The sequence below is a fragment of the Ailuropoda melanoleuca genome, chromosome 3 (genome assembly GCF_002007445.2).
Source record: "Ailuropoda melanoleuca isolate Jingjing chromosome 3, ASM200744v2, whole genome shotgun sequence".
Classification (NCBI taxonomy): domain Eukaryota; kingdom Metazoa; phylum Chordata; class Mammalia; order Carnivora; family Ursidae; genus Ailuropoda; species Ailuropoda melanoleuca.
This window is the reverse complement of record NC_048220.1, coordinates 142,615,138-142,642,589: the sequence shown is the minus strand read 5'-3', so window position 1 is coordinate 142,642,589 and position 27,452 is coordinate 142,615,138. Positions and strand designations below refer to the sequence as shown.

The following is a 27,452-nucleotide window of genomic DNA, read 5'->3' as shown; positions in this document are numbered from 1 at the left end:
CCACAAAACCAACAAACACAAAAACCCAACATGATGATGTTACTACTAAAGATTCAAACTGGAATCTACCTACTATGGCTTAACAAAGAAACACCATTTGCTTTCACAAAAGACACACACAATTCTAAAATGAAGCCACCCTCCCAATCCAATCTTTAAACATGTTGGTTTGGGAACTAGTCATAGTGGTATGTGAAATGTCCTGTCCTACTTTTGGGGACAGAAACATCTGCTTGTAACAGAAGACCCAACCCACAGGCAATGTTACCATCTCTTCCTCATATACACACAGCAAAGTGGCATCCCGACCCTCCACAGAGCAGTCCAAAGCATACCTGGGAAAGGGACATTCATGTCGGCATGTAACATTTCAATTAATTGTGTGGTCTTTGATCCAGGCGCTGCACACATATCTAAGATCTATTAAAAAGCAAGAAATGTTTGATGTTTTATTTTAAGAAATCAAACATTCGACACTTAATTCAAAACAATTTTGAGTCATTCTAGTATTTTGATTTGTAAGACTTAAATACATTTCTTTACAGAAGGAATATATTTAACTTCCAGGGATCTCGGGAGAAAGATACTCTCTCCACAAGAACAGAATGACCCTAGAGGCCAGTGGAAGCGCTCAATTCAGGGGAGGACGAGCAAGGACACTAACTGCAAGCAGCACTATAAGCAGCCTGCTCAAGGGACAGAACTCCCAGGCCTCAAACAGCCCAGCCACTTGCTGGCCCCCGAACCCTGAGCTAGTTGCTTCTATTTCTCTTTGCCTCCTTTCGCTCATCTGGAAAAACAGGGACAGTGACAGTATCTACCCTCACCGGGATGTGTGGATAATGAAATGAACTAATGCATGGGAAGAGCACAAAGCAATGCTTGGCATGTAACAAGTTCTCAGAACATGTTCATCGTGATTTTCAATCTGACCGAGTCAGTCAAGACTACTGAAGATAATCTGTGCAGTAAACAAATTAGCAAGCAAACTTTAAAAGAGGAAAAAAACAGTTAATGGGTTGTAAAATTTAAATAAGATAAAAATGCAAAAAAAAACCTAAAATAAGCATTTTCTATTAAAAGCAAGCATTAAAAAAAAAAAAAAAACCACCACCCAAGAATTATATTAAGAAAAAACGGTGTCAACAAACAGAGACGCTTTCTGTTTAATACACAATACCTTATGGTGAGGGTGAGCATTGAGTAACAGTGGTGGAATCATGCTAACGGCTTCTTGACGACTGATATTTCCCTTAGAAAGTAAAAATTAAAAAAAAATCAGGAAGAATATTTAAAAAGGCAGAAAATTTCAATATTGGGCATTATTTCATATGCAGCAGAAAAAGAACACATAATCCTCATACATTCAATAAAACAGTTAATACTATCACACAAACATTATGTAAACAGGACAGGTTTTTATACTAGTGGGTAAATGGTTGTTACCTAAAAGGCTAAGGAAGAATGACCATTAATGGCAAAACTTACTGTCAGAATATTAGAAATGCAGGTATAATCCTGGATTTTATAAAAGAAAGGGGAGTTAAAACTTATGCCACCCAACCGCCCTCTTGAGAAAGAACGGAAGCTGGACGAGCAGCTCTCAGAGGTGGACACGGGCACTGCCGTACCCTCGGCAGCTGGGAGCGATGCCCGCTCTATTTCAGCCCTCATCTGTTTGCAGAAGAGCCCTGTCCGCTTTCTCTTCCCAAGAACATCCCGTCAAGAAGACAAAGACCCAGCCACTGCTCCCATGTCCCAGCACCCCCACTCAGCCAACAGCTTCTAGGTCTCTGCCGGCAGGCCAGGGCATCTGTCAACACGCATGTCTGGTCTTGACGGGGTCCAGCACTGGCCTCCATCACCGCTCTAGCTCAACGGCCAAAAGACCGAATGCCTTAGGAGTAATTATTTTAAAAAAGAGGACGTCAGCTCCCGGGAGACCTCTGCCTCACTACAGCCTGGCTCTTCTGAACCTCAGCAGCGACGGGGCGGCCGCCGCCCACCTCACACCTGCATGTCTGTGCAAACCGAATACAGACGCACAGCTGGGCCTGCAGATGCTCACCCCACGGGTTTCTGGCCAGCAAGGAGTCTGTGGAGAAGATCTGAATCTCCATCCACTCCCCAGGCACACTGATTCCAAGCTCCAGTTAAACGTACGATCCTGATAAGCCTGCCTCCTACATTCGTCCAAGTTTTCCATCAAAGCATCCGAGCTACATGTATGGGGACAGGGTCCCTGACTGGACAAGCCAGCCTTCAGTCGCTTCCTTCACATGCATGTTCCGAAGGGGCTTTGTAGCCTGCTTCGAACACCCCAGAGAGCACCTCACCTTACTGACGCCCGAAGAAAAACCTGCACCGGTTCCCAGCAATTCAGGCTACCAACGCTCACCTCCCATCTCCTGCACCCAAACCCGGCCCTTCAGTCTGCCCACCTGCGGGGGACTCACTCCCCACAAACCCTCTGCTCTGCCGAAGTTCACACCTGAACTGTCTTCCCTCACCCGACCCTCCCTCTGGATGGAGCGCGGAGCCAGAGAACCCCTTCTTGTACAGCCCCAAGGACAGAATCAGGAATGAGGCAGCACCTAGCTCTCGTTTTTCCCATATGGGGGTGGGGGTGGGGTGGAAAGCCCAGCCAGCAGGAGGCCAGTTTGCCAGGTCACCTAAAGGGATGGAGCACCACAGTGGCAGGAGCTGCGGGGCCAGCAGAGAACGGGGCAGGGCCGAGGGCCTCAAGGCGAGACGCGTGGGAACCACAGGGATCCTGCGAGCCCACCCAGGAGCTCAGGATGGAAAGAAATGAACAGCATCTGGGCAAACAGTAAGGTTTTCCTGGGCTAGAGAAAGGAGACTAGAGAACAGGAAGGGGGAACTCGGATTTTCAATCCTAGAAACACACAGGTAGCTGGTTGAATCACGTAAGGCAGGCGGGAGCGGCTACTCCGACAGAGGGGGACGTGAGGCTAAAGCTAAGACGTTCGGGGACTGAACCGAACCCAGGAATTCGGGACGGCAAAGAGGCAGGGTGAAGACACAGTGCTGCGAGAAAACCGAAGCCGTCAAGGTCAGGTTTTGTTGGGGTTTTGTGGCAAAGGTGAAGCAAAGACCGGAGCCCAGAAAGAGCAGACACGAGGAAGCAGGAGCGGACGGAGTCACCGCCTGACCGCGCAGTGCGGACCCAGGCGAGCAAGGAAACGACGCACCAAGGGGACAACTGCGGCTGACACCCTCCCCCAATTCCACAACTGGACGCACCAAAGAAGAGAGGAGCTGCAGGAGTCCTCAGAAATTAGGTGACCAACACACTTATGCCGCATCTACCCCATCGCTCCCGGTGACACGTGGGGACAAAACTAGAACCAAGATACTGATGCGCATTTCAAGCTTCAAGGGAACCAACAAATCTAAAGAAATCTACTCACAGATTCGGTTTCGCTAACCAGAAACTGGTGAAACTTTTCCAATTGTGGAGACTTTCTCAAGATTTTTCGACTTAAATTTGTGTGCCAGGCAAGTTCTTCAGGATACCTGACCGAAAAGAAAATAAAGCATCCACGAATTATATATATTAAAGTGCTCTCTTAACAACTTCCTGCTTTTACAGATCATACACCAATGAGACGCCCAATTTTGCTCTACTCCCTCCCATGCACGATCCTCTTCGTGTAGTCGGCCAATACTGCAGGGTGACTAACTGGATCACGGCCCAGGCAGAAAGAGGAGAGCCAGGCGGCTTGAAGAGATACGTACATGATGTTGCTATTAAATTGCAATGATGAATGTTCAAGAATAGATGAGAAAATGGAGACTCCTCTGCTCTTCACTATGTATGCTAATGATGGTACAGAGACCATCAGGAAAAAAGTCAGTTAAGCACTGACTCTTGATTTCAGCTCAGGTCATGATCTCAGGGTCCTGGGATCAAGCCCCAAGTTGGGCTCTGCGCTCAGAGGGAGTCTGCCTGAGATTCTCCCTCTCCCTCCACCCCTCCACACATTCTCTCTCTCGCAAATAAATCTTAAAAAAAAAAAAGGCATAACAATTTAAAAAAATGCAGATCACACAATCAAAATCGCACAGCTGAAGAGCTATCAAAATGTTTGACATTTAATTGCAATCTTTTTTATAGTATTTTTCATTATGTCTACAACAAAACAGCCTAATAATGTACTGAAATACTTTTACACACCAAAAACCCTGGGATCACCACGGCATTGACTTGCACTCCCAAACTATTATTTATACAGACCTAAGAATGAAGAACCCTTTCCTGCCATTTCTGTACTTAAAACTTTCTAGAATGATGACATCTGTAATTAGGAAATAGGTCTCTTTAAACGTGGCTCACGCCGATCACTGAGCTCCAACGACTCCAATCAGCATGCTGCTATGACACAGAGCCACACTCACCCAACCCAGCACCACGCTATGGACTACATGGTACTCAGTGATAAGTCTCACTTCAATTTTAGTACTCATTACTCAGTATTTCCAAGCGTCAAATTGTAGCAAAGGTGACAGCCATGAAAATGAAACCAGAACACTTGCAAAACAATATGACTGCTTTGAAACAAGAGTGATTAGTTGAAACAAACTCAGGCCTGGAGATTTTAAGACACTACTTGACTATCATGCTATTATGAGATATATCTGGGAAGTACTTTCTACCAAATAATGAAAATAAAACTGGCTGAATCTGTTCATAGCTGCCCTCCAGCTGTCCCAGAACTTCGTCTCTCTTCCCTATGCCTGGTGCTTCTTCAGTATTTAACCTGCTTCCAAAATCTAAAACCAAAACACAACCATACTTCTCAGGCCATTAAAAAAGAGTTTAGTTTTAAATATTTGGCCTCCTTAGAGGTGAAATGGTGGGAATACACTCAAATTTGCTTTTACCTGCAGTATTTGGCAAAATCTTTGCAAGACTGGCGAGCCAAACACCTACTCTTATGAAATTTCTTGCAACCCTGAACCGTATATGATCAATGACTTCTACAAAATTTCTTGCAACCCTGAACTTTATGTAATCAAGGACAGTAAATCATACAAGTTACCACCTTGCCAAATCACTAAAACATCACAAAGTTGAATGCAACATGCATTCAATCAACCATGAATTGTTCAATTCAGCTATTAATCATTAACAGCTGAATTTTCATTTTCAAATAAAGATAAGCAGTTTAGATATAATCTGAGGAAGTACTTCCTTATGTACCTTTCAGACTGAATTTTAAAAATGGAAATTTACCTTTCAGACTGGATTTAAAAAATGGAAATTTAATAGGATGAAAATTCCACGGCAAGTAATTTAGACTGTGAAAGCTATTAATTAAAAAAAAAATACTTAAGAACTTTCAAATCATTAAATATAAAAACTGACAGTTAAAATGAAAAAGCATGCGTCCTATACAGCTTTAGGAACCATTTTTTTGGACCAAAAAATGTTTATTAAAATTTTTGTAACTTTTAACATCAATAAGATATCTTAACTAAATTTAATTTTTAGTTGTGTTAATCAAATGTAGCTCCTGAGTCCTTAAAGTCCTACTTGGAAACTTGTCAGGTCTTCTGAGAATGAATTAAAAGTACCACTGTCATATTTATACCTCAAAAATTCTTACAGGAAAAAAAAATCTCTGATAAAATATAATTTACAATAAGTCATCTTCAAGCCACATGTTAAAAAGAACATAAACAGAATGACAATAAGGTATACTCTTCAACAGCCAATTGTTAAAACGAGGCTTTTGTAAAAATGCTTCAGGATAATACCTTACAGTTCTGAGTCAACGAAAAGGAAAAAAAGAAATCTGCCCAAGCTATGAGTCCTACACTTAATATTCCTTCTAGAAGACATGGTTCCCAAAAACACTTTCCTAAATTTAATTCCACTATGTACCTAAAGGTTAAGACTATTACACAATTCATTTCTGTTTTTTGAACAACACAGAAAACTACCGGAAGTCTTGGTAAGTTTCTCCCTTGCTTTCTTGCCAAGAGACTTATCAGTAGCCCACACATGATCAGCAAATTTGACTGAATGCTTGTACGGTAAAACTTATTCTGCAACTATCACTGATAACGGAAGAGCTGAGTGTTAGGAACCCAATCACACAGTATGTTTTTCACACCCTTCAGTTGTGTGCTCAAAGATTACAGCAAACAGCAATGTGAGAAGAATCACTGGTAGTTACTAGAGAGTGACTCCTAATGCTTCTTCAACCGGACAACCCACAGGGTCTTTTTCAGATGTTGGAGAACTGCCTATTGATGTACCCCTGGCCGCTGTCCAACAATCAAGATGGAAAAGGAACTGTTAAATGGTACAAGGGCTAACAAAAGTTTAACTGCAGTTTGCAGAGAACAATAAAAACAGCAAGGCTAATTCTCATGTATCTCTTGGAACCTGCAGAAGAAAATGCCCACAATGACCCACACAGAGGCACCTCTTTCCTACAGGACTGCATGCTTTTCAGCTTCTCTTACTGGCTATCAGACTAAATCTGAAAAGCTGCATTTTTAAACAAGAGGTTTAAGGAACAAAGGTTTTCCACTGATTATATGAAGCAGCCAACATGCAAGAAAATTAGAAATGTGCACAAAGGCAACCTTAAGCCCGCTTCTTTTGAAATTATCAGATGGCCCCTGCTTCAAACACCAGTACCATCAGTCAAATCTCCAAACCAAGGCACTGGTTAAGTATATAACCTAGCTACCAGGAGAGGGGAGGAAGCTTGAGGATGTGAAGGCTAGCTCACTCAGCAATGTCACAGGTACAACACCTAGAAAAAACGTTTTCCTTTTTTAGTGACTTCAGTACACTGGGCACGCAATCAGTAACCCAAGTCCTTTCCCTGTGTCAGGATGTGAGAGCTTTTGAAATCGGACTAAAATGTCTGATAAAAAAATACCATTATGCAAATTTTTTGGCTTAAAATTGTGGGTTTATTCTTGTATCCCAGAAATGTATTTTACAATGGTGACACTTGCTTTTGAGCTCAGCTGAATACCGAGTTTAGCATTTGGCCATTCAGCCTCTACTCAAACTGTGTGTGCTGTGCATATCTGTGATATGGCCACTGAAAATCTAAATGACCAAAGAAGAAAGAAAAGCAAGAAAATCTATAGCCCACGATGAATGAAAAACCTGATCTTGGTTTGTCACCACTAAAGAGCATCCACAAAGGAAAGATAATATCATACACATTAATAACCAAAAATCTCAAAAGTTGTCAGAAAGTGCTGGTTAAATTCATGTTTTTATAGCGATCATTTAAAACCGTTGTCTTGTGAGAACTGTCAATGCCTCAAAGCTGATAATCTGAAATGTGCAACTGTAACAGTTAACGCTAATGATTTTTATGTAAAAATTAACCCAGGGTTTGGCGCCTCTGTAGTTTGTGCATGAGTACTCCCCGTGTTTTACAGGACAGGTGGGACTGCCTTCACTGGAATGAAACTTGAAATGGCCCATGAGAAGCAAAGAACCCATAGGATGCCTCCAGGACAAGTAGAGAAAGGGTTAGCATGCAGGGCAGGTCTACTGGAGCACTGGAAATACAGTCAGGGGCACCTGGGTGGCTCAGTTAAGTGCTGACTCTTGATTTCGGTTCAGGTCATGATCCTGGGTTGTGAGACTAAGCTTTGTGTCAGGCTTCCTGTGAGATTGAGCCTTGTGTCAGGCTTCCTGCTCAGGGCAGAGTTGGCTTGAGATTCTTTCCCCCTCTCTTCTTCCCCCTCTGCTCCTTGTGTACACTCTCTTTAAAATAAATAAAACCTTAAAAAAAAAAAAGAAGGAAATACAGAATCAGCTGGAGCTGTCTGTCGCAATCTTTGTCAGGCTGAGTCCTTTTGATGAAGTTAGGAGAGCCACACGGCAAGTTTCCACGTGAGGAATCAAGAGGTTTAAATGGAAATGGGTAGAAGTGGTACCATCATAGAAGGAAACAGGCTGATCGACTTGCAAAAATTAACTGAACCAATTAAATCTTAGAGAGCCTCAAACTGCTCTAAAAGCTGCACACGGGTATAAAGTAATATGGGCAAAAAGCACTGGGTAAGAGCACACAAAGATGTCTGTAAAGTACATTTAGATTCTCTGGCGCTAGTAGAAAACACGTTGCCAAAAACCAAGCTGTCAGATGAGAAACATTAAGATCCCAAGAAAACCTCCAACAGGATGAAGACTTGTTTTACCTACCAACTCAGGGGCTGTGGAACTTCAACTTTCTGACCGTCCACCTCCAGGTCTTCCAATTCCTTGAAATACTTGTTCTTTAAGCAGTGGAGAATCTCCTTTGCATGGCTATTAAAAAAATAAGTAAGTTTTGATCCAATCTGAAAGGCTAATATATTTTATCTTTTGTGAACCTAAGATAACAAGTGTCTTAAAACTAAAACCGTCTTTGCACTGAAAGCAGACCTCTTTCATCACGCCCTTTCTACCTTATCCCTTCAAGTTTAAAACTCTCGAGGCTTCATCGCTAAAGGATAAGCTAAACAGACTACTGCTGCATTCTTTCCCTCCTAAATATTCCAGCAGTTCATATTTACTTGCAACTTATCTCAGAAAGATGGAACCACAAAGATTTAAAAAGACAAGAGAACCAGAATTTCGCACAAACTATGTAATGTCATAAATTTTCTAAGTGTTCCAAAGACGAGGCAACCTCAGCTCCCGAATGCCCAGGAGTCCATGCTTTCTCAGACCGTATTTTCGTGTCTTCTAGCCTCCTGACCTGCAACACCTCCCAGGCCTATTCCGTTGACTCCTCTGCTCCCTCCTCAATGCTTCCAGACGCTGGAATCCACAGCACCGGTAAGCAACTCTCCAGGCCCTTAACACTCATCGGGGGCGAAGTGGGGCGAGGGGAGCACCCTTGTCCTGAAGTGACCCCAACTCCAGGAAATCATGGCTCTGCACGACCCCCTACCTTTTGTAACCAGTAATTCGCAAAGTGGCCGGGAGGGGCTCCCTGAGCGCTTCCATGAACTGGTCCCACTCGCCCTCAGGCACGATCTTGAGTTCCTGGTAGTAGTGCTCGAAGAGCTTGTTCTCCTTGACGATCTCTGGGTACCCGCCTTCCCAGCCCTGAGGAACGAGAGACGCGTCTACCCGGAGGGGGAAGAGCAGCCCCGCGCCGTCCCGAAGGCCGCGGCGGCCGGGAGACGAACCGGGGCCCTGCCCGCCCGCGCCCCGGCTCCTACCGCATTCTGACGCTTGCCACCGCCCTCGGCGCCGTCCTCCGTGCGCGGGGGCCGCCGCTGCTGCTGCTGCTGCTGCTGGAGCCGCCGACCCCGCGCCNCCCCCCCCCCCCCCGCCGCCCCATGGCCCACGCGTATGCGCACGCCACCCGCACACAGCGTCCAGCCAGCGCCGGCCGCGCGGATTTCCGGGCTGGCGCGTGAGGCCCCCTGGGCTCCGCGCCTGCGCCTTTCCCGAGCCCGTGGGCGCTGCTGGGAAGGCGCCCAAAGCGCCGCGACCCTTGCTCCCGCAGAGCAATGACCAAAGAGAAACGCTGGGAGCGCTGAGCGGGAAGGGGGCCAATGGAAAGCAGCCCCCAGGTAGCCCGCGCGGGCTCTGGCAGCTCCGCGGACAGCCCGCGGTCGCGCGTGCGCACGTGCGCACAGCGGCGAGGGGGCCGGGGCTCCGGCCGCGGGGGCGGAGCCGGCCCGCCTCCCGCCGCACCGGCCGGGATCTAGTCCAACCAGCCAGTGCGGTGCTCCCGCGCCTCGGGCGCCTGGGGAGGGGAGGGGTGCGGCTCGGGTCCTGGGCGTCCGCAGCCGGAGCCCGCCTCAGGTAACCGCGCCTCCCGCCCCCTCACCGGCGCTGCCACCGCCCTATAAGTGGCCCGCCTCAGTCGCCGGGCGATGGGGCGCATTTGCCGTCTCCCGCCATGGAGCCGGCTGAGAGGTTCCAGCTGGACGTGCTCGCCTACCTGCAGTGCGCCATGGGCCTCCTGGGATCCTTGGCGCTCGTGCTGGCGGACTCGGTCTACGGGCGCTACACGTCGCCGGGCCCCGACCTTCGAGTGCCGGCGCGGGCCGCCTGGGCGCTGCAGGAGCTGCCCTCGCTGGCGGTGCCGCTCTGGGTTTGCGCACGCACGGCGGCCGAGCGCCTCCGCCGCGCGCCCAACCGCATCCTCCTGGCCATGTTCCTCGTCCACTACGCGCAACGGTAACTGCCAGCCGGCTGGTCCTCCCCGCATGCCTCTGTCCCCCAGGACCCTGCCTGCGACCCCCCCATGGCGCCCTCGCCGGCGCCTCTGGCTCCCTCTCCCATAATTTACAAGCACAAATGTACTTTACACTCCTCTCCTCACCGGTCCCCGTCCCTTCTTTCCTTCTCCCGCTCCCATGCCTACTCCCTGCAGCCTCTTTTCCCTGGACCTTCCCAGCTGCACCACTCTGCACGCCCTCTCTCGCGCCCTTTCCAGGCTTACCCCTCCCTGGTGTCCTCTCTCAGTGCCTGGCTCCCTCCGTCCATTGCTGTTCTCGCCCAATACCCAGCACCTTCCCCTTCCTCCCCTGGTGCGGACAGTTTAGCTTTGCACCTTTAGTCTGGGAAAGTAGGCAGGCGTGGGGGGGCGTTAGAGAGGGCTGGAAAGGTAGTGATAGAGGAGTTAAGTGTATATATAACCTAGCTACTAGGAGAGGGGAGGAAGCTTGAGGATGTGAAGGCTAGCTCACTCAGCAATGTCACAGGTACAACACCTAGAAAAAACGTTTTCCTTTTTTAGTGACTTCAGTACACTGGGCACGCAATCAGTAACCCAAGTCCTTTCCCTGTGTCAGGATGTGAGAGCTTTTGAAATCGGACTAAAATGTCTGATAAAAAAATACCATTATGCAAATTTTTTGGCTTAAAATTGTGGGTTTATTCTTGTATCCCAGAAATGTATTTTACAATGGTGACACTTGCTTTTGAGCTCAGCTGAATACCGAGTTTAGCATTTGGCCATTCAGCCTCTACTCAAACTGTGTGTGCTGTGCATATCTGTGATATGGCCACTGAAAATCTAAATGACCAAAGGAAGAAAGAAAAGCAAGAAAATCTATAGCCCACGATGAATGAAAAACCTGATCTTGGTTTGTCACCACTAAAGAGCATCCACAAAGGAAAGATAATATCATACACATTAATAACCAAAAATCTCAAAAGTTGTCAGAAAGTGCTGGTTAAATTCATGTTTTTATAGCGATCATTTAAAACCGTTGTCTTGTGAGAACTGTCAATGCCTCAAAGCTGATAATCTGAAATGTGCAACTGTAACAGTTAACGCTAATGATTTTTATGTAAAAATTAACCCAGGGCTTGGCGCCTCTGTAGTTTGTGCTTGAGTACTCCCCGTGTTTTACAGGACAGGTGGGACTGCCTTCACTGGAATGAAACTTGAACTGGGCCATGAGAAGCAAAGAACCCATAGGATGCCTCCAGGACAAGTAGAGAAAGGGTTAGCATGCAGGGCAGGTCTACTGGAGCACTGGAAATAGAGAGTCAGGGGCACCTGGGTGGCTAGGTTAAGTGCTGACTCTTGATTTCGGTTCAGGTCATGATCCTGGGTTGTGAGTAAGCTTTGTGTCAGGCTTCCTGTGAGATTGAGCCTTGTGTCAGGCTTCCTGCTCAGGGCAGAGTTGGCTTGAGATTCTTTCCACCTCCCTTTTCTTCCCCCTCTGCTCCTTGTGCTCTTTCTCTCTTTCTTTAAATAAAAGCTTAAAAAAAAAAGAAATACGGAATCAGCTGGAGTGGTATGCAGGCAAATGACAGAAGAGAGTAGGAAAAATGAGGAATCCATGCCCAAATGTTCAACAAAGGATTTCTGAGTCCTGTATTCCTGACTCTTCAAGATTATTATTATTATTATTATTAATTATTATTCTAGTGAGCAAAATTGTTGTCAGGGTTTTTCGTTGTTGTTTTTTTGTAATGTGGTCAAGCATTACTGCAATTTGAATGTCAGCAGAATTTTCATGTCATGCGCGTTTCTCCATAAATGTGCTAGAACCTGCGTCTCTCTGTTTCTCTAATGGCCAAAAATGAGCTCTGAGGTCAGACTCCTAGGTGTTATCCCAGCCTCATCACAAGGGACATGGATAAGTTACTAAGCTGCTCTGCAGCACGTTTCCCCATCAGTGGAGTGGGCACAGTGATGGTGCCAGCCCATGCAGTTGGCCTCAGTTTAAATAAAGACCATTCCAGGGACACCTGGGTGGCTCAGTGAGTTAAGAGTCTGCCTTTGGCTCAGGTCATGATCCAGGGTCCTGAGATTGAGTCCCTCATCAGGCTCCTTGCTCAGCGGGGAGTCTGGTTGTTCCTCTGCCTGCTCTTCCTGCCTCTCTCCCTATTCGTGCGCTCTCTCTGACAATAAATAAATAAAATCTTAAAGACAACTCCATAAAATGCTTGCACAGTGCTGGCAAATCCAAATGTTCAATAGACGATTAACAAGACCACTCCATATTGCTGTGCAGATGGGCACAGCCACGTATGTACTCCGCGTATTGCTCTTGGCACACTGCTGCTGGTTTCAAGTGCCAGTAAGAAACTTCTGAGGACGTGGCATTGGAAACGTGTAAAGAGAACAATTTGCAGAGCTTTGAAAGCCTGAGTTGAGCCTTTTAACTTAAAACATTCTGTTTCATTGTATCCACTCACTGTAGCGGTTGGCTGGGTGAATGCAGCATCCAGTGGGGCCAGAGTCACCTGGAGAGTGCCAGAACTTGACCCTTCATATTGGGGAAGCCGCTGAGACACAGAATTCAGGTGTTTTACCCAAGGCTATTGGACAAGGGGTTGTTGGGACTGAACCCCTGCGTCCAAGAGCAGCGGCTTTAGAAAAGGACTCTAGAGGATTTGCTAGGTCAGGTGTAGCTTTTCAACCTGCTGGGCTATTCTGTTTCAAGTTGTACATGTGACAGCACATAGAGCCTGTGTGGTTTTGGGACATTTACGTTTTCCAAATAGAAAAGATAAACATTTTCCATTCTACCCAAGTAACTAATTTATTAAATGGTCATTTGAGCACTTGGAAGGGAACAGAAGCGCAAACAGCAGGTAGCACTTGCTGTAAACCATCCGGCCAACCCAGTCACCATTTGTGCAACCCTACCATTTATCTAGGGTCCTGCAGGTGACACAGGACTAAGGGAGACGGGACTATGTGAGTACAAGCCTGAGTTGGGCTGGTGGCGGGACAAACTCACCAGGGGACATGCTAGGCGCTGACATGGCGCCTTACAGAACCAGGACAGGTCTGCAGGGGCTCTTTGCTGAGCTTTGAGGTTATCCGAAAATGAGGCAGGGCCCTGCCCTAGGAGATGTTCTAGCTGCCTAAAGTAGTAACGAGGACCAAAGCCAGGTGGGGGGGCTTCCCATAGTCAGTGGGAAGGGGGTGTTTGCATACAGAAGAGGGACACGTGGTGTGTCTTTATGTATTCATTCTTCACATGTTTCTGAGGATTGATTTACATACCTGGCACCGTACTCATCATTGGGGATATAGAGACAAGACACTCCCAGGGCGCCCAGATGGCACAGTCAGTTAAGCATCCAACTTTTGGTTTCAGCTCAGGTCGTGATCTCAGGGTCATGGGATTGAGCCTCACGTCAGGCTCTGTGCTCAGCTCGGAGTCTGCTTGAGTTTCTCACTCTCCCTCTGCCCTTCCCTGCTGTGTCCTCTCTCTTTCTCTCTGAAATAAAAATCTTTTTTTTTAAAGATTTTATTTATTTATTTATTTGACTGAGATAGAGACAGCCAGCGAGAGAGGGAACACAAGCAGGGGGAGTGGGAGAGGAAGAAGCAGGCTCCTAGTGGAGGAGCCTGATGTGGGGCTCGATCCCACAACGCCGGGATCACACCCTGAGCTGAAGGCAGACGCTTAACCACTGTGCCACCCAGGCGCCCCTTGTAGTTGGTTTCTAATTGCTGTGGTTGGAAGAGATGCTGGACATGATTTCGACCTTCCTAATCTCACACAACATGCCCTTTTTTTTCCCCCCACACTTCACAACTGTCCTACCGTCCCCGTTGTCTCACAGCCCCAGAGATTTTCCATGGATAATAGTTTCCATGGTAATAACAACTTGATGAAAAGTAAGTACTGTTTCTTTAGGTGGAACAGAAGGGGGGGAAAGGGATATTGTAACGTGGTAGAAAACAAAGTGTCAAATTCAATCCCACACTCCATCTGATGAGGAAGAAAACAGAATCTCTTTGTAGCTCCCTGGGACCCGACAGTTTTGTCCTTTAGCTCATTATCAGAACAGAGCATAGATTTATATAACACATTACCTAAATAAGGCACTTTTAAGTGCAAGCTCCTCACAGTTTATCTTACAGATGATTTCCACATTAAGGGATTTTCACCTTCCGATTTCATATGTTTTCTCAAAGAGAGCTAATATCCGTTTCCCACAATTCCTATGTGGAAGGGTGCTCATCAGTGCAGAGAGACACCATGTGAGAAGGGCTTTGGAACGCCCATGCCTGTCAGAACTGAGATGGCCTGGGCCCCAGCACTGGATCGGGACAAGTGCTGTGTGGGCCCAGCAGCCATGTCGACCTTCCTCACAGAGACTGGCCTCAACGTCTTGAAATGGATCCTTCACCATGATAAACAGCCTGGGGTTCATTGCAACCCTTGGTTTACCCTTGTCCCTCTAGTGTCTAGATGAAGGCTCAGATAAAAGTCATGCCCAGAAGCCCCTCTGCCCCATTTTGGTTCCTAATTGGCCCAATTCAAAGGAAACCCTTTCCTTTGAAACCCTTGATGTGCTGCACGGACTTCCAAGGAAAAGAAGTAGAATGGAAGGAAATAACCTAAAAAGAGAAAGACAATCCCAAAAACAGCAAGAGGGAGCAGAGTGCTCCCCTCTGGAAGGCGCATTGCATCACCTTCTGGCTTGCTGAAGACCCCAGAGCTGGGAGTGCTTGGTCCACATCGGTGAACTCAGCCTGTGGGGAAGGAGAGGCTGCGGGAGGAGGATGTTGCCCCCCCCCAAGGTCTAAAGGCATAGGTGGCATTGCCCGAGCCAGCTTGTTCTCTGACCTCAGTGATTTTATGGCCAGGCCTGTGAACATCAGGGACACTGCTATCCCTTCAAGGGTAGAGATAAGAGAGGAACAGAAGAGATCTGCATCAGCCTTTCTAAATCCCTGTTTCCAGTCCTTGCCATGCTTCTGATGTTCATGTGAGACCACAGAAAAGTGAATCTTCTCCCGGGTCCTCTAGGCATGTGTTTTCCAGCCCCCCCCCCCAGGGCACACCCTGGAGTGGATCAGTGCGACTCTCTGTCCCATTGTGCACCTGAGGACCCAGATGCACAGACCCCGTCTCACAGACCAGGTGGACCCCAGACCAAAGAGGCTGCCTACAATCTAAGTCCTGGGGCCTTGAGCAAGAGCCGTGGCTAAGAAAGTCACAGTGAGGTTTCCACAGTGTAACTCCTATTTTAATCTAGGTCAAGGGTCAAAACTTTTTGAAAATGGCCATAAAGTGCTTTTTTTAAGCTTTGTGGGTCAAGAGACAAAATAAGGGATGCTGTAAAAGAGATTTCACGGAGATTTCTATTGAGAAAATTCAATTCTAATACCTTAATTTCTGTAACAGGTGGAACAAGAAGAGTAGAATTCTTTATTTGTTGGGGATAACATTCACTTAATTGGGCTTCAGAGTTAGCTTTCCCCATAATCAATACCCATGGCAAGTGTTCACCCCTTAATGCCAATTGATGGGCAATGAAATTTTCTCTCTCTCTCTCTCTTTTTTTAAGATTTTTAAAATTTATTTGAGAGAGAGAGCACAAGCAGGGGGGAGAGAGGGGCAGAGGGAGAAGCAGACTGTCCCGCTGAGCAGGGAGCCCGATGAACTCAGAACAGCGGTTAAGTCCATGGACAGAAGGTCAAGTTCACTGTTAACACTGTTGGTTCGATCACATGCAATAATAGATTTGATTTTGGTTTGGTTTGGTTTGGTTTTATTTTGGCAGAGTACCTCCTGATATAGAGAATAGTTTTAAACACCTTGCATTTTCACAAGCTTCGAAGTCTGTCACGTGTTTGTTTTTACAAAACTCCAGCATTTACAACATCTTAGCAGATCTCACCTCGGGTTGTACTGAATTAGTGTTTCCTCAACTTCTGTGCACATCCTGTCACCATTGGTTGTTGCATGAGGACCATTTAGAGCCTGATTCCTCGGTCACTTCGAACTCGGCCCAGGCTCCCACCACTGAGCCATGTCAGCGTCCGTGACCCCCCAGGAGCCCACAAGACTGCTCACTCAGATTTTGGACTTGCTTTTTAACTGTTTGCTGACCTCGCTTCTGGCATCCTGACTCCTCCATTCTGACATCCTCACCTAAAGGCTCACTGTGTTCTCCGAGTTTCTATCATCTGGACGTGTTTCTTTGCTGCAGTCAGTGAGCTCACCGTGGGCGTGTGACTTTCCTTGCTTGATAATAAAAGGTGGCATCTGGTAACTTCCAGTGGTCGTAGCCCTGTTTTCCTTCCTTTTGTAAAACTCTGTAACTAGATTCTGTTTTAAATTCTTGATTTTTTCTGACTGTTTCTTTCCTGTGAGTTGGGGACGATGTCGCAAGGACCACTTAGTCTGCGAATGCCAACCTCTAGTGTGGTCTTCTGACACGGCCAAGGTGTCCTTGTACCGCACAGACTGCCGTGCCGTGCCGTCCGACGTGGTAACAAAGTGAGCCACACTCCACTGGGTCTCCGGACCACTTTCCCTGTCTTCACGGGACAGGGAGGCACTGATGAGAGAATAAAGTGAGATGGATGGTACAGCGACATGCCCTCAGAATGCTGCTTCCCGCCGACGTGCACGCCCCGCACAGGGACACAGACAGATGAGACCACCATACTACACGCCGGGTCACACCCGCCCAGCTCTGCGGGAGCTCTGGAGCAGCCACAGAACGTACGCAAACAAGTGACTGGGGCCGTGTTGCAATGCTACTCTGTTTGTGGACACAGAAATTGGCATTTCACATAATTCTCACGTCATGAAATATCCTTTTGACTTTTCTCCCCCTACCATTTGAAAAGGTAAAAGCCATTCTTAATTCACAGGCTGTATGAAAACAGATGGTGAGCTGGAATTGGGCCAGAGGCTGTATTTGCTGACACCCAGTCCAGACTCCTGTTGCTATCATGGTCATGGAAGGGACATTCGTGACAAATGAGGAGGGGGATGTAAATAAAACACAAGACAGGTTTGGGTTTCACCTGCATAAGGTGCCAGCCCCTGTTTGCCAGTTGTTCACATTTCAGCCCTGAACTTGAAACTAAATGGGGAGAAACAAATCAGTTTGGCTGTGCATGATTCTCACTTGGAAAGTCTTTAACTTTTTTTGCATATTCCGGAGAGAAATGTCTACCACATCTGCAAACTGTTCACTCAGCTTTGCTTCTGTAACACTTTGTTCATCTATAATGTAGACATTTGTGACATCTCGCCCTGAAGTCTTCCCACATCATTATCCTTTCGTATTGATTCTGTATGTTTCAGGCTTCCACACTTTGTTCTTTCCCCTTTTTGACCCTGTGTCTCCATTACCCTGCATTGAATTTACGTGGGTTTTGTTCAGGTCACCAGTTTCAGGCTCTTGGGAGCTAAGCACTCCACATTTTCACAGGCTTCTTTCTTTCTTTCTTTCTTTCTTTCTTTCTTTCTTTCTTTCTTTCTTTCTTCTTTCTTTCTTTTTTTTTTTTTTTAGATCTTATTTATTTATTCGACAGAGATAGAGACAGCCAGCGAGAGAGGGAACACAAGCAGGGGGAGTGGGAGAGAAAGAAGCAGGCTCACAGTGGAGGAGCCTGATGTGGGGCTCGATCCCATAACGCCAGGATCATGCCCTGAGCTGAAGGCAGACGCTTAACTGCTGTGCCACCCAGGTGCCCCCACAGGCTTCTTTCTAACCAAGTCCAGCCTTGGCATCTCTCATGGTTCCTGCTTCCTGCTCTTTTGTACGTAGTTCTTCAAACTCGAAATTCTGTCATTTTGTCAGCTTTGTCCTATAGTTTGCCCCCTGGAAAATTCCCTGAGACCACAACTCCCAGGGACGTTTTCTCTCAATTCCTCATCCTCTGGCCATTTTCTGTGTTCCCCTGGCTAGAGAATCAATCCCCTAAGCCGACTGTAGCCACGGGGCTGCATCTTCGATGCTAAGGGAGATAGTGAGAACTGTTTTGTCTTCTGCATTGATTGTTTGCTTCTGGCTTTCCTGGCCAAGGAACAAGGTGGGGGGAAAAGCACCATAACCACAATACTGGATCGCAGCAAGTCAAAATCTTATTTAATGTTTTTAAAGGCACCCACACTGGTCCAGGACACACACAGTTACCCCAGTCAAAACCAAATCCACCCAGTGCAGTACAGACGTTTGCAGTGGGCCTGCATCCCAGACGCCAGCTCACTGTCCCAACTCTGATCAGGTGTGAACCATGCTTCCACAATGCAGAGAGAAATGGCTGAGATTCCCTGTTCTTTTTGAGGTGCTTCTCAACACTGGTTTCCAGGCAAACAACTAACCTCACTGATGACATCATGGCCAGACCCATGCTTACATCCAACTAGTGCTTTGCCCTAAACCCATATGAATTCTGCTTCAGGGGGAGCTGGCCTGAACAAGATGAGAAGCTTGAAGACTGCCTTTGATCGTAGAAATGTTCTCCCCGGGATCTGCGTGAGCATGTCGCAAGAGAATACCTCGAGAACACATAGCCAGCGTTGTGCTATCAGGCTGTTACTGCTGCTGCTAAGAATCAGCTCTGTTTTCGCCCTGGAGCAGATGGCCAGAATGGAAACAAATAATAAGCTTTTATGTTTTCCCCATTTTAAGATATAAATTATGTAGGATAAAATTCACTAATTTTAAGTGTGTGGTTTGGTCAATTTTGATGATTGCATACAGCATGTAATCATCACTACAATCAAGATACAGAGCAGTTGCATCCCCTGAAATGTCCCTGTGTCTCTATGCAGCTGGTCCTGTCCCCCAAAAGTTGGGCCTTTTCTAGAACTTCACAAGTCACTTCAATTTCTTTCATTCATAGAGGACTATTCGAGTTGTCAATTTCTTCTTGGGTCAGTTTTGGTCACCTGCGTCTTTTAAGGATTTTGTTTGTATTGTCCAGATGGTCACATTTATTGGCATGAAGTTGTAGATGGTAGTTCCTTACTATCTCCTTAAGGTCCATAGGCTATGTAGCGATAGCCCTCTCTCAGCATATTACATACTGATTTTACAGAGGAAATTCAGAGTATGATATTGCATCCTCTTTTCTTCATAAGGGTCCGCTTTCTTGTCCTTCTATTTTCTCTCCCTAACCGTTCACTAGTGTGGTGGAACAGAAAAATGTTACCCTTGAGCTACCCAGGTTTACACTGAAGCTCAGCCACTCACTAGTACTATGACCGTGAGCAGATGGCTTACCCACTCTAAGTCCGTCTCGTGCTCTGTCCCTTGTGTGTCATGGTGTCCTGTGAGGGTGCCTCCAGGTGCCATGAGTGGGGTGGTGAGTGGTCAGCAAATACCGCCACTGTCCTGAGGATGGCATGATGGTGACCCCCGAGTCACATTGCTCAGAGGAGAGCAAGGGAGGCTAATGCAAATGTTGAGCTTTTTGAAGCCTTTAGTTTTCTCTCTGTGTGTCTGTCTCACATTCAGTATAATTAGAATCCTGAGTTTGGGGGCACCTGGGTGGCTCAGTCGTTAAGTGTCTGCCTTCAGCTCAGGTCATGATCTCAGGGTCCCTGCTCGGCGGAAAGCCTGCTTCTCCCTCCCCCGCCCCCGCTGGTGTTCCCTCTCTCGCTGTGTCTCTCTCTGTCCAATAAATAAATAAAATCTTTAAAAAAAAATCCTGAGTTTGTGCACTGTGGTGAACATTATTGAAACATGGTTAATTCTTTATTTAGAAATTCTGCTTTGAACAGAGTATATCAGTATGAGCATTACTGAGAATGACTTCTGGACAAGGAAACAAGATTAAGAACCCAAGACATGAAATAGAATTGCAGAAATGAGATTCCTTATCATTGGTCTGTGTTTATTTAAATGTGTTTCTGTTTCATGTTTCCTAAGGTCCTTGATTTTCCCATTCCTGATCCGAGGAGGAAAGCCGGTGCCCTTACTTACATTTGTATTGGCATCCATGTTCTGTGTCTATAATGGCTACTTGCAAAGCAGATACTTGAGCCAGCACGCTGTGTATGCTGACGACTGGGTCACGGATCCCCGATTTCTAGTAGGTGAGTGTCCCCCCAGGGATGCACTCCGTTGTTTTCATCAGAACGTGGCTTTTCATGTTCCCACAGTTCCTAGTTAGAAAGCCCACACCCTTGAGAGAGACAGGAGTCTATTATGGTCCATGACCTGAGCACCAGAGAGGCAGGTGGCCCCAGCAGCAGCAGATGACACAGGTGCCCGGCACCATAGCCAAGTTGGCACAGAAAGCATAAATACTTGTTCCTAAAGCAGACTTAAAAATAGCAACAGGCTCCAGCAGAGTGAGCAGCAGATGAAAGTTGAGGAACTCCATCACTGACTGGCCGTGTAATCTAAGCCTCCCACGGTTCCCTCTGGAAGATGAGAAAAAGGCCTACTGGGTCACCTTCCAACAAGGCAGGTAGAGTTTCCTGATTATTCTAACTTGAATAAGATTTTACGTGTGTAAAGTTTTTGATTTTTTAAAATCTTTATCATTTTTGAGTTCTAATTAGAGCCTTGTGAGTTCTCAGCAAAAATTAAAATAAAACATCAGCAGTCAAAAGTAATATTGAAGAGTGTCAAAAAATACATCACCTTGAGGCTCTTGTTGATGAGGAAGTTTCTTCTAAGTTTCGGAGGGTCCTCTAGCTCTTGGTTTTAGCACCCTAACATGGCCTCCCATTTCATTTGGCATCTCTCTATGTGCGAGCTCATGACCATGGAGAGCCTGATGTGGGAGGAGTACTCTGTTGTTGACAAGCCATGTTCCCATTTCTCCATCATATTTTTTTCTGTGAATTAAAATTCTGTTTCCAAGGCCATGTCCTCACGTGTCATACCAGGGCGCCGTGGCAGCAGGGCACGTGCCCCCGCAGCCACCAGGTGGGGGATGGGTGAGAGTCCCCACGGGCCTTGGCAGCTCCCCAGAGCCCGCCTCCACAGACTCCAGACCCAAGTGATTTTGTTGGTGCAGTGCCCCCCCAAAAACCTTCTTGACTCACCCGCTTTTTGACTACCTGATTTTCTTCTGCCCCTGCCAGCAGGAGGAGAAAGCAGGCTGCAGGGGCCCTAAAGAGAAGGCCTCGTTCTCTCTGCCAGGAGCCCTGCACATGCTTTCTGCAGCCCCAAGTTCCTGAGAGGACAGAAATTAGGGACCTTTGACACGAGCAAGGGAGACCGATGGCTAAACATGCAGCCTGAGGTCTGCACTGAGAAAATAGCAGAGCCGCTGTGCTGGTTCTCCAAGAGCAGGTGGCCGGGGGCAAGGGGAAGGGGATTGTTAAGTAAAGGATGTAGGCCTTACATGTTCATTTGAGATTCCCCCACAAATCATTTCTATGATGAATTGTTTGGGTATGTTTGATGAACAACGACAAAGCAAAGAATCCTTTGTGAGTTTGATGTGAATGTAAATTTAAATGTGATTAGAAGTAGGTCGGCAGATAGACCACATAACCTGCAAGTGTCTTTGAAGGTGGTCTAACATTAAAGACACCACTAGATTTTATACAGACCTCTCAACTTCTCTACAAGTGAACAGGAGGAATCAAAAATGAAAAAAAAAAATGCCAACAGGGAAACAAACTAGGTTACTTTTCTGTTATTTCATAGAGTTTATAATTTTTGTAAGGAGATTAATATAAAATAACATGAATAATTAATTGCATTTATACTACTTACCATGAAGAGCTAAGCAAATAGTAATAATAATTCCTAAAAAAAAAAAAAAAGCTTTCCAGAGCAGTAAAAGTCACTAATCTAAAAGATTTTAACTTTAAGATCCCCCAAAACAGAATTAAATGTTTAGCTTAGAGGAGCACAAATACTAGTTTTCTTACCAATCTGGGCAATAAAGGGAGCTTGTCTCCTAGAAGAGAAATAAGGAAAACATGGCATTTTGAGAACATGATTCTTTCTGGAATCTCACACTGGGGGCCAGATCACCTACAGGGGACATACCAAAATGCGAAATAGATCTCAAATCAACTATACATTTATGGATCTAGTGAGTGACTTATAAAACACATCACGAGCTTTGGCAGGAGCTATTTACAAAGAAAACTGTCGACAGTCGTGAAGTCAGAAGGATTCTTGCTGTGGGCCCGAATGCATCCCCTGTCCCTGTCATAGCTGGAAGAGGGTTCCATGCCGCTGGCTGACCGAGGACACAGTGATGACAGTGTTATTCCACTTGGAGGGTTCCTCGATACAGAATCGGGTGCCACCAATCAGCAGCATTGGACCATAAGACGATTGAATTAACTCTTTTTATCAGATCAAGTTATTCCTTTTATAAAACACAATTTGGATGTCTTGCCTTTTCCTGTTGGAATTAATTTGTGTGATGCTAACAAGTCTCCCTCTAAGTGATGAAAAACTTCCGAAGACTTTTAGGGACGGCAGAGGCAACATCTGCTACAGGAAGTGTCCGGGGAGCCGTGCAGCCAGCCCCTGGGGATTCTGTCGGGAGCCGAGGCGGAGGGCCAGATCCAGGAACAAGGCTGGCGAAGAGCAGGATGGGAGTGGCAGGCGGAGTCGTGGACGGACATGGACCTGTGCCAACGAGGCGCTGAAAGAAGAGAGAAGCACCAGGGATGAGCTAGCAGGAGCCACGACGCAGGGGCCCCTGGGCAGCTGGCCCGTCTTCTCGTGGTCCCGTGGAGCCCTCGGCCACGCCTTACACAGCGTTCCTGCGGGGCGGACCCACAGAGCGTGGTGCCACCTCTTCCTGGAAAGGAAGGGTCCTAAGTCCTACTCCGGAGGGTCAGGGTCCTAAGTCCTACTCCGGAGCCCGCCAGTCATCACGTGGGAGTATTCTGAACAGACAACATGATTTATTGATATTAGAAGAACAAAGTCCTCTTCCCCAGACCCGCGTGCAGCACTTCTCTAAGTGGGGCATGATATTTATTACAACGATGTTCCCTATCGCTTGTGGCTCCCATGGCTCAATGACAATAGGATGGACTACAGTAATACCGTTCGTTCAGGCTTGGCGTTGGGAGTTTCCCGGTTTATTGACCAAAATACTCTTCTGTATTGTCTTTTCTGTAGGTTTCTGCTTGTGGTTAATAGGCATGCTGGTAAACATCCATTCAGACCATATCCTGAGGAATCTCCGAAAGCCAGGGGAGACTGGATATAAGATACCAAGGGGTATGTACTGAAAACGGGAGGCTTAAATCGAGATTGCTCTGCAGGATGCCTTGCTGTTTCGGTTTTGTCAGATCCAATAACTAAAGCATAGCCGTAGCCGCGAGTTTGCAATGTGAGTCACGATTACCGACAGCAATCACTATGACTACTGTTTATTAGAATGATAAAAGAGCTGATTCTGGCTGAGTGGTTATTAAGCATAAAGGAAACTAGTTGTATCTGTTTAGAAAGAGAATACGAGGAAGAATTTATAGTTTATAGGGGTGCCCAGTACCTCATTTCTGGCGATAGCAGGATAGACAACTGGTCCTCTGTCTGAAAACAGTTAAACACGTTGGGTACGTTTTTTTAAAATCTTTTAAAATGCGTCCGTGTAGTGTCAAGAAAGGAAGTCCTAATCATCAGAGGGCAAAAGCTGGGCAAGTACTTGAGTCTAGGACCCAACTCGTGGGAGTCCGCAACCACTAGCTGCCCTTGTGCGGTTTGTAGCCCACGTGTGCGCCAACTGTGGACGGTCTGAAAACCTCAAGCCATGAGTTAAGATCTGTGTGGTCCTAGGGAGGGGGTGCCCTCACACATCCGGCCCGCGCAAACCCAGATCCCCAAAGAGGTCTGTCTTCAACTCAGGCCTCGGAGAGCTTAGCAGACCACACACCACAAAATAGGAGCCACAAAACCCATGAGGACATATGGTGCCTCAAGTAAAAGCTAATTAAACCTGCGAAATTTCAGATCTTAGAGTTAATAGAAACAGATCATAAAGTGAATATCTAATTGTTCAAATAATTAAAAGGGAAACGAGAAATTAAATAATTAATATAATAATTAAAATAATAAAATATAATAATTAAGATAAAATAATAATTAAATAATTAAAAGGGAAATGAGAAAAGGAGTAATATACTACAGAAAGGACTAAATAGATAAAAGATAGAAAGCAAGGGAGCTTCTAAAACTAAAAAATATTCTAAGACTCAGTAGGTAAAACTAAAACGCCAACGGAACTAGAAATCACATGGCTGGGCTTAGTTTGGAATCCTTGTCTTCCTGGAAACCCTACAGAGGGAAAAGCAACACAACAAACAAATGACAGAAAAAAACCCTATGAATTCCAGGTGTTTAAACTGTGGCCCTAAGGTGGTCCTTGGAGCATGCCACTCTGCTGTCCCAGCTCAGAGCCTTTGCACCCGGAGCACCCCAGTCCCAACCACTGCGGCCTGAAACCTCACCTGCCAGCGAGGCCCCTTCCCAGCCACGGGCCACAACCAGACCTCCCTCTGCCCCCAGCCTGACCTCTGGACCCCTCTCACCTGCTCTGCTCCACAGCACTCCCTACCATCTGCTGGGCTCCATGCTTGCCTCACGGGCTACACTGGGGTTTAGTGTTCCGACGGGGGGTGGTCTTGTCCACGGTGCACTCCCAGTGCCTAGAGCAGGGCCTGGCCTTTCAGGTAGATTTGAAGGATCTGTGAAAATGGACGACTGAATGAATAAATCTGGCCTTGAAAATTACTATTTTCTTCCATTTTGGGTCCAGGGCTCTGCATAGGTCCATCTGATTAAGCTCACTCCTTAACTGTTACTCTGTGGCCTCTATGTGTCCTTAGGTTTTATCCTTGTGGTTCATTGACTAGAGAAGTGACGTACTAAAGTACATGAAAGCTGTCGTGTTTTATATTCAGACGAACAGTGTACGTATATAGTTACCAGCAATCTGGTATGAAATCGTAGAACTAGTAATGTTGGGTGTGATTCATTGATTACAATTCTGGAACACGTGTGTTTCCCAGAGTGCATTTATGTTCTCCAAGTAAGTGCCCACAGCTGTCCCATGGGTCAGTGTTTTACCGGGTTTTGTTTTGTAGGAAGTGCACCCCTTGCCTGTGTTTCCTTGCAGGAGGCTTGTTTGAATACGTGACAGCAGCCAACTACTTTGGGGAGGTGGTTGAGTGGTGTGGCTACGGCCTGGCCAGCTGGTCCATCCAGGGCTGGGCCTTTGCTTTCTTCACCTTCTGCATTTTACTCACCCGGGCCCAGCAGCATCACCAGTAAGTTCTCAAACACTTTCACATGTTGAATTTGTGCTCTGGCCTTGTTATATCAATTTTCACGTTCAATGTTCGAAACGTTCACATTCGTTTGAACTGCCGAATCCCAGGTCATACCCGGCATCAGCTAACCAAGTCCAAAACCACACAGACATCCAGAGGAGAACCTGTTCTAGGGAATCGTCAGGTACACGTCAGCGTCATCATTGGCGCCACCTGACTCTGAGTCCCTTCGAACGTTTGCTGCTGCAGCTGATGGTCAACTGGAAGGTCAGGCAGGGGACTCGTGGTCTGGCCGGGAACATGCCGTCCGCAGTGCGGAAGGCGGAGTGCCTGCGACCGGGCCCAGAGGCACGACACGTGTGGAGGAAGCCCGGCTTGGCCCTCCCATGGCTCTGGCATGCGAGCGCCCTGCACCCCTGCAGACCTGTGGTCGCTGTCGAGTGCCCGGGCTCTGTGCACCCTTGAAATCACATTGTTTTCCAAGGTGTGGGGCCACAGCCTTTATCAGATCCCCCAAAGGGCCTGTGATCTCCATGACCGATATAAACTCATAAAAACCAATCCAAGGCTGTCATAGCTGAAGTGCACTTAGGGAACCGCCCTCCCAGTCCAACGCATGAAGGAACTGAGGCTCAGGGAACAAAGTCTCAGACTTCTCAGAAGAGAGAGATCTCGGGCCGTCCCCTGAGGCCACAGTGATCATGGAAATAGGGCACAGGTAGCTCACGCCGGTGCCCCCGTGGATCGCTTGTGCTCCCCCCTGCCCCCTGAGCTAGAAAGGGCTCTGTCCCCCTTCCTTGGCTTCATTCCCCCAAACACATTTCATGAAGATCTCCAATGCCCCTGATGCTCTAGGAGGCATGTGTAGACACAGAGCATTGTCCCGACTCCACAGTGCCTGCCATGTCTTGGGAACGGGGCAGAGAGAAGCCTCCAGAAGCATGGACTGACGTCATAGCATAGTGGAGCGGGTGCAGATTTTCTAGAGTCAGAATCCATAGGTTTCTTTGCAGCGCGTATTTAAAGATGCAGATGGTTATTTCCAGAGATAACGAAGAGAATGGGCAGAGCTGGAAGGTCTCTTTAGCTAATATTTGTTGACATTATGCCAAAAGCCTGACGGTTATTGAGATCCGAGGAGAAGCACCCTCCAGCCCTCCGTGTTTCGAGGTGCTCCACTGTGCTCCAGACAGTGGGGGATCTGAGAGCCGGGACCGGTCTCTATGCCAGAGTCGAGGAGGGGGACGGAGGTAGGAAAAGCTCACACCAAGGAAGGTTTGGGAAAGGGGTGACAGCATCAAAGGTGACAGAAAATGGAATGATTTGCTATGATGGATTGAATTATGTGCTCTCCCCACCCCCCAGAAAATATGTTGTAGTCCTAACCCCACGAATGACCTTATTTGGCAACAGGGGTCATCACAGATGTAATTAGTTAGGGCGAGGTCACCCTGGAGTGAGTGGGTCCCTGATCCAGCGGGACCGCTGACTTCATAAGAAGGGAAATCGCACAGGTGCACACAAGGAAGAGAAGGCCACGTGAAGACACACACACACACACACACACACACACGAAGACAGCTGTGTGACGTGTGGAGGCAGAGTGCGGTGACGCTGTCACACACTCCTGAGGCTGCCAGAGGCTGCGAAAGGCAGACAGGATCCTCCGTGAGAGCTTCGGAGACAGCACAGCCCTGCTGGCACCTCGTGGGGTCCTTTGTTACAGAAGCCCCAGGAAACCAAGACACCTGCCTTTCAGCCATCCCAAATCCACTGGGCCACAAGGAAAGAGAAAGGCAACGTGTGTGAGAGTTCTGGAGCGCTCCTGTCCTCCTCTGTCAGATGACACCACGCCAGCCTGTCCCGGAGCCTCTCCTGGAGCTTGGAGCTCGTGCTGTCTTACAAGGCATTTGCCAGGGCATGAACAAAGAGAGAACAGTGACGACAACAACCAGTGAATCTTGGCGCAGCCCAACACTCCTGTGTCCTCCTCCCTTCCCCCCCTCCCC

General features: G+C 47.1%; 2 protein-coding genes across 6 annotated transcripts in view; one reads left to right on the top strand and one right to left on the bottom strand.

The window, feature by feature from the left end:
* Positions 1–9,907, bottom strand: part of NSUN2 (NOP2/Sun RNA methyltransferase 2) — a 28,537-nt gene extending 18,630 nt beyond the window's left edge. Inside the window, exons 1-7 of the mRNA XM_002923421.4 lie at positions 9,895–9,907; positions 9,217–9,803; positions 8,943–9,100; positions 8,210–8,314; positions 3,432–3,537; positions 1,181–1,252; positions 336–420 (exon numbers count right to left, since the gene is read on the bottom strand). Coding sequence (XP_002923467.3) covers positions 336–420; positions 1,181–1,252; positions 3,432–3,537; positions 8,210–8,314; positions 8,943–9,100; positions 9,217–9,803; positions 9,895–9,907 — 1,126 coding nt within the window. The remainder of the gene's footprint in view (positions 1–335; positions 421–1,180; positions 1,253–3,431; positions 3,538–8,209; positions 8,315–8,942; positions 9,101–9,216; positions 9,804–9,894) is intronic.
* The window catches only part of SRD5A1 (steroid 5 alpha-reductase 1), a 56,487-nt gene continuing 38,744 nt past the window's right edge, over positions 9,710–27,452 (top strand). For 3 of the 5 annotated variants that reach the window (XR_004624353.1, XM_034657103.1, XM_034657102.1), the window contains exons 1-4: positions 9,715–10,186; positions 20,111–20,277; positions 23,291–23,392; positions 25,290–25,440. Coding sequence is in view for 4 of the 5 variants with exons in the window: in XM_034657103.1 (XP_034512994.1) it covers positions 9,906–10,186; positions 20,111–20,277; positions 23,291–23,392; positions 25,290–25,440 (701 nt within the window). In the remaining variant the exon portion in view is untranslated. Of the gene's footprint in view, positions 10,187–20,110; positions 20,278–23,290; positions 23,393–25,289; positions 25,441–25,550; positions 27,447–27,452 lie in introns of those variants that run through there. The other 2 variants (XM_034657100.1, XM_002923420.4) reach the window with 2 other exon arrangements.